A 9,179-nucleotide genomic window follows, 5' to 3' on the forward strand; every position below is an offset into this window, starting at 1 on the left:
ATGTTTATAAAAGTGGAATTATTTTACATTATGGTTTGTTGAAATGGCCATTGAAAGAAACATGCAAATATTGAAGAATGTATATGACTTTATTATGACTGAAAGCCTAGCATAAAAGTCCATCTTTATTTATGTGTAACTGCACGACAGTTGACATATCCACAGAGAGAGGTATTTAAAACAAAATATCAGAAAACTAGGGTTGTGTTCTCACATGGAGGTATAAAAAAGATACCTCCATGGTTGGACAAAAGTTTATGCTCATATTACGTCATCTGTAAAACGTGCGTAGAAGAATTTTTGTTGCCATTTAGAGATGTTGGTGATACAGACGGTTTCTCTCGTGGATGATTTACACGTCCTATTTTCCACAAGCACACACGCTCACAGAGCGACTGGAGCACAGAGTCTAGTCGAGAGAGCTGTGCTGCTGAATCCAGAGGGCCGGGAGAGAAGACAACAACGAAAAAGAGGAAATTTTTGTTTTAAAAAAGTGTTGTAATTATCAACATGAACAGCGAATCTTTAGTTAAACCATGTAGTTATGATCCGTCTTTCAAAGGTAAATAAATTAGTTTCTATCTTGTTAAAGTTTTTGTATATAGGCTAGGCCTATATAACTTAAATTATCAATAATAGTAGGCCTACTAGGCCAGAGTAGCTAACCCTGGCCTAACCTAGCTAGGCCCGAGGAGGCCTAAGCCTAGCTAGCCTAGTAGGCCTAGCCTATTCAGCAGCCCTAGCCTAATAGCCTAGGAGTATTATTGGAGCCTAGGCTAGGCCTATAATAGAATACTTGTCAGACCTAGCCTATCCTCTAGGAACCTAGTCATGCTAGCAAACACAATTTCCGTTTTTCAATTTCTGCTTGCTGATATTGTAATTAATGTTAGGTTAGGGTTAGGCCTCCTCTAGGTAGACTAGGCCATACACTAACATTTTCTTTTGCCATCTGATTCCAAAACAAAAAAATATTGTACTTTAATTTAGAGTTTAAAATACTCCAGTAACAATGAATAAAAGTACTGTAATTTCTTTCTTGCTTTAGTTGACATACGTTCTCATGAACCTTTGTGGTGCTGTGCAATGACCTCATCTGATGTTCTTGTAGAGATGTCTGCCCTTTTATCACAGCTAGAGTCAATTTGTAGGAAAGAAAACGAACCCTCTTCACAGGTACAGTACTTCTCATTTTAAATTTGCAATTGATTAAGGCATTTTTACTTTATCAGATACGTTGAGAACCTTTGGTGGAAAAGTTTGCGCATACAAGTTATTTTTAGTTTAGTTTAGTTATAATGGGAAAGTTTAGGCGAATGCCTTTTTAACCCCATATCAACTACATTGTGTCGATGCGATTCTTGAAGGTGTTAGTGGTCTCAGAATTAACAACGTCAGCTGGTAAACTGTTCCAATGGTTTATTACTCGTTGCGAGAAGGTATGTCTTCTACAGTTCAATCCTTTATGGAAAATAGGCTTGAAAAATCTCAGGTGATGTCCTCGAGTAATTCGGCTAATGTTACTTCTCATTTGGAAAAAGTCATCCTTGGCTACACCCTCGAAATCTTTAACAATTTTATATGCTTCAATCAGGTCACCTCGAATTCTTCTGTCGTACAAGGTTGTTAGGCCAAGAAGCTTTAGTCGATCTTCATATGAATATGAACGGATACATGGAACTAATTTAGTCGCACGACGTTGTACTCTTTCAATTACATTTATGTCCTTTTGAAGATACGGATTCCATACTTGAACACAAAATTCGAGATGTGGGCGTACATAATGCTTGTAGATGACGTTAAAACAATCCTTATCCATATATACGAAAGTCCTTCTGATGCTTCTTAAACAGTTCATGGCCCGTTAAATTGTTAAATTGATTATTTTTAGTATTACATTCCCATAAAGTACACCGATTGTTAAATTAGAGTATTGAAAAGGTACAAATTATAAAACTACTAATTTAATAACTATTTTGATTTTTCAACAACAATGCTCAATCAATTGTACCATAATGGGCAGCCTTCTTTAGTATTTTAAGCTATGTCTACACTAATCAAACTTTATGTGACAAACAAAATGTGATGTGCTCATATATGAACATGATGACATCATATCACTACCATATTTGGGTATATCACTACTATATTTGATAGTGTAGACAGAGCTTTATACATGTTGAGGTACATGTATTTCACATTGTACAATGTAATCCTTTTTAATAATAAATGATATCTGATTGTAGGTAAGCCAACAAACCGGAGGAAAAAGAAAACGGCATTACAGCAATACATTCCAAAATCATGGTGAGTGCATTCAATCCAACTGAACAACCGGGAGCTTTTGATTTGCGACAAAATATGACTATAAATTAATACATGACATCATTTTGTTATGACATCATTTGTTGTCCAATCCTGTTTGAAAATACAAGTTTACAAGCTCAAGTGGTATACGTATGAAATGCCATAATGCCAAAATATTTATCTTTATACTAATATTATGTCTAAACTCCGTCTAGAACCCAGACTACCCAAAAAGGTTAAATTGCGCATATCTGTAATAATAAATCTGGGTATAGAACATGACTACAATTTACAAACCAAACTCTACATGCGAATTAGTATCTCTAGAGACTAGAGAAAATGACAATTGAGGATTAGTTTTAAAGTGCTTTATTGAAAATTGAAATATTATGATTGTTATACTTTGAAGGTATGGTGCTCATTGAAAGAATGACCAACTTATTACAGAAGACTATGTCACCAGTTCCAACATTATTAGTAAGTTTTACAGTAGATATTTAATTATACAGAAGTTGAAAGTGAAAAAGGAACCCACTGACTGAAGTTTAACTGGACTGAGTTGGTCCACTAAGACTGAGTTAATCCGCACTGATAACTGAGTTGATCCACCTTGACTAAATTGATCCACCAGGTGGCTGAGTAGATCCACCATGTAGCCAAGTTGGTCCACCCTGTGTTTATCTCAACTGAGTTTAATCTACCCTAACTGAGATGATCCACCCTGATGACGGAGGTAATCTACCCTGACACAGTTGATCCACCCTAACAGAGTTGATCCACCCTCACTGAGTTAATCTACCCTGACTGAGTTAATCTACCCTGACTGATTTAATCTACCCTAACTGAGTTAATCTAACCTGACAGAGTTAATCTAACCTGACTGAGTTAATCTACCCTGACTGAGTTAATCTACCCTGACTGAGTTAATCTACCCTGACTGAGTTATTCTACCCTGACTGACTTAATCTACCCTGACTGACTTAATCTACCCTGACTGACTTAATCTACCCTGACTGACTTAATCTACCCTGACAGAGTTAATCTACCCTGACAGAGTTAATCTACCCTGACTGAGTAAATCTACCCTGACTGAGTTAATCTACCCTGACTGAGTTAATCTACCCTGACTGAGTTAATCTGCCCTGAGAAAGTTAATCTGCCTTGAGAAAGTTAATCTGCCCTGAGAAAGTTAATCTTCCCTGACTGAGTTGTTGTCAAAAGTCTTCTTTTTTCATTTCAGGAATACCTTGAAAGTAACAGTTGTGCAATTCTATTCCCGAGGGCAGTGTTATACGTCAAGAATCCAACTGCTAAGCATACTCCCATTAAAAGGACGCCTATGGATGGTTAGTATTACTTGTAGTAGTATTTTAGCTGGGTAGTTGAATTTATTTCTAAGATTGTGAGTTTAAATTTCTAAAACATTTTTTTTTCATTGGAAAGAAAGATGAAACACTCCAAACACTTAATTGGAGTCATAGTTTTCTAGACTTGCAACAATAAATTACTGCAGTAATTCCCAAAAGACTTTACTTTATTTAGAGCATATTGTGTATATGTTTGTCTGTGAACATGATTGTCACTTTTAGGGATAGTGAATTAATTTACTTATGGTTATTCTTGGCAATTCAAGAAAAGTTATTGGTCCACTTAAACTGGAAATTCATTTTGTTTTTTCATAATTCAATATAAATCAATACAACTACAAAGAAATATACATCAAATTGCACAATTTCTAAACATAGAAAAAAGCTTTTCAGTGTTTTATTTTAATAATAGAAAATAATATTGTAGCCTACGTATTGATATTACGGTAATAATTTTAGTGTATTATACATGACTCACAAACTCTGAAATACCGAGATGGATGAAATTTAGTTATTCCCAAATGGTTTGTGTTGCAGGTTATTTTAGCCAAGCTACAGCATTGAACCAACTGATATCATTATGTCACCAACTGCAGCATGATGTTACAACAATGACCAACCACAAGTACATAGCGCATCAAATTGCTCTGCTATATGTAAGTAATCCTCATCAAACAGTCATTGACACGTATGATAAAACAGTACTCACTTGTGAAATGGATTTTGTGTTTTCACAAAGTAACACTAATGTTTAGCTTTAATATTAATTAAATTGATAACAATATTACAATTAACTGACATTTTTTAATAGCTAAATTTTCTAGATTTAAAGGAGTGAAATAAAATATCAAATGGCATTTTTTAAAGCTAAAATTATTTGTTTTTTATTTGACTTCAATCATGGTTGGTTTTGGTTAGTGTCACTTACACTAATGCTGTCACTAACGATATGTTTACAAACTTATTTTATTTTGAATTAAATTTAAAATACCTTTTTCATTGTAATTTTTTTGACTGATTTTATATTGAAAATATCATTTAAGATTTCTTTCATTTTGTCTTCTTCAGCAATCTATCAATCAGCTTGGCAACCCAAAGGTGCTTTTGGATCACAGAACAAGCATTGAAACAACATTTAAGAAAATTAAAGCTGAACTGGAAAAAGAAGACGAAAAGCCACCTTGTCTCAACTCAGAGTTGATCTTCTGGTGAATAAACCTTATTTATTGTCACTCGATCGTCTTAAGATCTGTCTACACTATTTTTATTTTTTTTAAATTAATTTTCAATCTTTCGACAATCAGAAACAAAAAAGTTGAACTATCAAACTTTATGTGACAAAAAAATGGGATGCTCCTATAAATGGACACGATGATTTCATATTACTAGCATATTTGGGCATATCACTACCAATGGTAGTGATATGCCCAAATATGGTAGTAATATGATGTGTCCATTTATAGGCACATCACACTTTTTTTTTGTCAAACTAGTTTGATAGTGTAGACAGAGCTTTATGTGATGTTAGCAGTTAAATCTTGTGCAGTAGTTCACTTGACTTGTGAGTTTAAATCTCCCACTGTAGTTCATTTGGCCTGTTTTACTTACTTGAGAATTTTTTTTTCCATGAGTTTAAATCTTGCATTGTGGTCCACTTGCCTTGTGAGTTTAAATCTGCCATTGTGGTCCACTTATCTTGTGAGTTTAAATCTCGCATTGTGGTCCACTTATCTTGTGAGTTTAAATCTTGCATTGGTGTCCACTTCCCTTGGTGAGTTTAAATCTCGCATTGGTCTCCACTTGCCTTGTGATTTTAAATCTCGCATTGGTTTCCACTGGCCTTATGAGTTTCAATCACACTGTAATCAAACTGCCTTCAAGTGAGTTTAAATCTTGCATTGTGGTCCACTTGCCTTGTGAGTTTAAATCTCCCATTGTGGTCCACTTATCTTGTGAGTTTAAATCTCCCATTGTGGTCCACTAATCTTGTAAGTTTAAACCTCGCTTTGGTGTCCACTTTCCTTGTGAGTTTAAATCTCGCATTGATTTCCACTTGCCTTGTGAGTTTAAATCTTGCATTGTGGTCCACTTATCTTGTGAGTTTAAATCTCGCATTCGTGTCCACTTGCCTTATGAGTTTAAATCTCTTTGCTGTCTTAATAGTGCGTTGCTGATCTGTTGCAGTATGCAAATGAATAAAGATACTTCTTTTACATGAACCACAAACAGTATCTATAATAGTTCTTATTCTCTTTCAGGCTGCAGAACTTAACTTCATCACTGGTTCAGTCTGTTAAAATGTTATCAGCTGAACTCACAAGCCAAATGCGACCAGCCATGAAGTATATCTTACAATCAACAACCTGAACTTCCAATTCATTGACCAACAATGCAATGAAATTTTTTTCCACGGTAAGATTGAACAAATTCATCTTTTAAAGATTTCAGTATGCAGAATGTGTTTAATAAAAATGAGATCGAATTTCTTTTTTATGAAAACGTCTATTGCTGGGATTTGAAAGCAGTACTTTATTGGTGTATTTAACTCTTCTTGGAAAATATTGCACACCACGTCACATTTTTACTGGGAGCAAAGTGAAAATAAGATTGAATTTACATTTTATGAAAACATCTATTGCTCAGATTTGGAAGCAGTACTTTTTTTAGTGTCGGTGTATTCAAATTTACTCGGAATACATCCTCCAGTACAATTGCAGACATGTTGTCAGAGTTTACCCTGAGCCAAAGGAAAATGACATTGAATTTCCATTTTTTTAAAACGTCTATTGCCGGGATATGGAAGCAGTACTTTTTTAATTGTCGGTGTATTTACGCTCTCTGTTAATATGTTGCTAGAGGTCGCCTGGAACCAGAGTGCTTACTGCCCTCAGTTTTGGCTAAAAATATGTTCATTCTATTCAATGATAGTGTGACTGCTGGTGTATGGTGTATGACTAAAGACAATAACTTTTGAGTACATTTTTTTCAATGGATTGAATTCACTGGCTTGAGAAATATTTTCATTATATTCTATGGTAACACTACTCCCACTAGGTCATGTATTATGACGTAGGTGGCATGACTAAAAACACTAACTTCTAATACATTTTTCTCAATGGATTGGATTCGCAAGCTTACATGTTTGGCCACAGCCAGTACCATATTGCATGTTGTCTCTGTTGTCATATCTCTTGACAGTCATTGGATGGATGGTTTAAGTGTTTTTCAATTCAGAAATATATTTATTTCTCAAATGCGATGTACCAATAATAACTTATATTTGTATCCTGTACTGTAAGCATAGCTTTAATTGTTGGATGCAGCTACTGGAAGAAGAGCTATACATTTAGGTGTAATTAATCTTAAATAATGTTAATGGGTACTATGTCAATCTTATCAACTGACATGGTACATACTGTACCACTTGAAGTGTGTCACAGTAACTCTAAATGTCAGTCTGTTATAAATTGAAGCAGTGTAGGTCGTTGCTTTAATGAGTACATGATTATTGATGATTATTATTGCATTAGGTCAAGATACTCGCCAAGCAGAATGTATACTGCCTGTATCATAAGCAAAGTTTGTAATACAGTGTGACATAATGTATCACACATGTGATTCCTGTATCATAGGCCTGAAGCTTAACCTTTCCACCCTGAACAACATTTCAATATGGTACTCTTCTGGATTAAGAATTATTACAGAATTTGACAAGTAATTATGTTCTCTGTCCTACCATATTAGCTTTAGCCTTTTACGATGTGTTATATTTTTTTACAGTTTGCAAATTTAAACGGTACTTCAAATTATGCCCTGCTCAATCAATGAGGTTGCTAGAACAGATGAATCTTGATAAATGATTATAATTATGATTTAATTAGTATGAGATTGTAAATATTGTTTAATTGATCCTTATTAAATACAGATAAAAAAGAAAAGAATTTACACACCCTGATGTTACAAATTGTGTTCATTATAAACCATGAGAAGTTTTCTAAATAATCTTCCTCTATGATAAAACAAAATATTTACATGAATGAGATAGTAATATAATACAGATAACCTCTTAACCATTATTCACAATGCATATTTTCATTTGAACACACTGTACTAATTAAAAGAAAATTACCGAAATGATGTAGTAACCACGGGCGAATGAAACGTATAACATCAGTTTGTAATTGTGTCATATTAAGATTTTTGTCTATTATTCCGGCAGCGCCCTCTATAATCGATTATTTCGATAAACTTTTTATAGACTAAAGCTTGGTTTCCATTAGAACGCAACGCAAGCACAACGCTAGTAATTGACCAATCATGGCACGATGGAAAATGTGAACAATCGCATGTGATTGGTCAATTCATTTGTGTTGCGCTTACGTCCTTGCTTTAAGGCGGCAAACCGTTGTTTGTAGGATGTAAATTATGTGCCATGGATTTGACTTGTGGTTAACATGGCCTATGATTATTCAAAGAAAGTTCTGAGTGGCAAACATTATCGGTCGAATACGGGAATGTATGGTTAGTCTGCGGACCCTGCCCTGGTCGGATAATATACAGTATACAAACAAGCAAAGTTGCCGACGGTTTAAATTCTAAGAAACCGGCTCAATACTGCATGCTGCGGTGCAATGTTTAAATTCAAATTTATGACAAATCCTGCTCAAGTGTAAACCTGTCTTCCATTATCATCATGCGAATTCGTACAAATATAAGTGGATGTTTCGACTAGAAATGAAGATGTAGATGAATGAAGAAATTATATACCAAACACTTTCGTTGCGTCCTTATTGTATAATAGATTTTTATTTATTAATTTAAATATGTAAAAAATTGTAATAGTGTCTTGGGTCATAGACCTATGTGTGGAAAACACTTAAAAGAAGTTTAGAATAAAACCGGACGGAAATGATACATACAGTATCTAAAAATATGAATGTCGTACGTGCCAGTTCAAACCATCATGTGGTTTGAAAGCCTTTAGTGCAGAAAGCGTAAAAACTGCGCAGTAGTATGATAACAACCAGTATGTACGTATGTAGCGAAGCTTTTATGCAATCAGTGCATATGGTTATTAATACATACAAGCGGTTGGTCGAAAGACAGCTTTAATATTAACCTATCCAGCCGTGTAAACTGAAGGCATTTCGTTATTTTGCTTGTCTGTTGTGTACGCTAGACTACAGGAAATTGAGCAGATGCTAGCTTGAATTCTAACCAGAATCATGTCGGTAAAACGAAGACCAGCTTTTAACTCTTCTCAGTTAATTGAATTTCATACTATGTTTAGACAGCTTAAAGATAGAACTTGGATCGTATTGTAAACGAGGACAGCGGAGGAAATGGATAGATAAAGACTCAAACGAATTTGAATTTATTTCAGTGAAATACAACAAATTGGCTATCAAATATCATTTTAACTATTGACTTTAATGTTATGATCATATGAATAGTAAACAAGCAATTAATATCAACAGCTGCCGCTGTTTTCTATCATCTTTATTC

At 34.5% G+C, this 9,179-nt stretch overlaps 1 protein-coding gene across 1 annotated transcript; it reads left to right on the forward strand.

Annotated features, from left to right (window-relative positions):
• Positions 1-435: 435 nt before the first annotated feature.
• LOC140048718 (uncharacterized) lies at positions 436-7,619 on the forward strand. The gene is made up of 8 exons (XM_072093491.1): positions 436-562; positions 1,049-1,176; positions 2,247-2,307; positions 2,717-2,784; positions 3,548-3,653; positions 4,212-4,330; positions 4,743-4,882; positions 5,933-7,619. The coding sequence occupies exons 1-8, from the start codon at positions 511-513 to the stop codon at positions 6,039-6,041; spliced, it is 783 nt and encodes a 260-aa protein (XP_071949592.1). The 5' UTR covers positions 436-510; the 3' UTR covers positions 6,042-7,619.
• Positions 7,620-9,179: the final 1,560 nt, after the last annotated feature.

Source organism: Antedon mediterranea, chromosome 5 (assembly GCF_964355755.1).
Source record: "Antedon mediterranea chromosome 5, ecAntMedi1.1, whole genome shotgun sequence".
Lineage (NCBI taxonomy): Eukaryota > Metazoa > Echinodermata > Crinoidea > Comatulida > Antedonidae > Antedon > Antedon mediterranea.

Coding starts and splice junctions, on each gene's coding strand:
- LOC140048718 (XM_072093491.1), top strand. CDS start 511: ATGAACAGCGAATCTTTAGTTAAACCATGTAGTTATGATCCGTCTTTC. Junction 3,654..4,211: donor TAAAAGGACGCCTATGGATG/GTTAGTATTACT, acceptor TTTGTGTTGCAG/GTTATTTTAGCCAAGCTACA. Junction 4,331..4,742: donor ATCAAATTGCTCTGCTATAT/GTAAGTAATCCT, acceptor TGTCTTCTTCAG/CAATCTATCAATCAGCTTGG.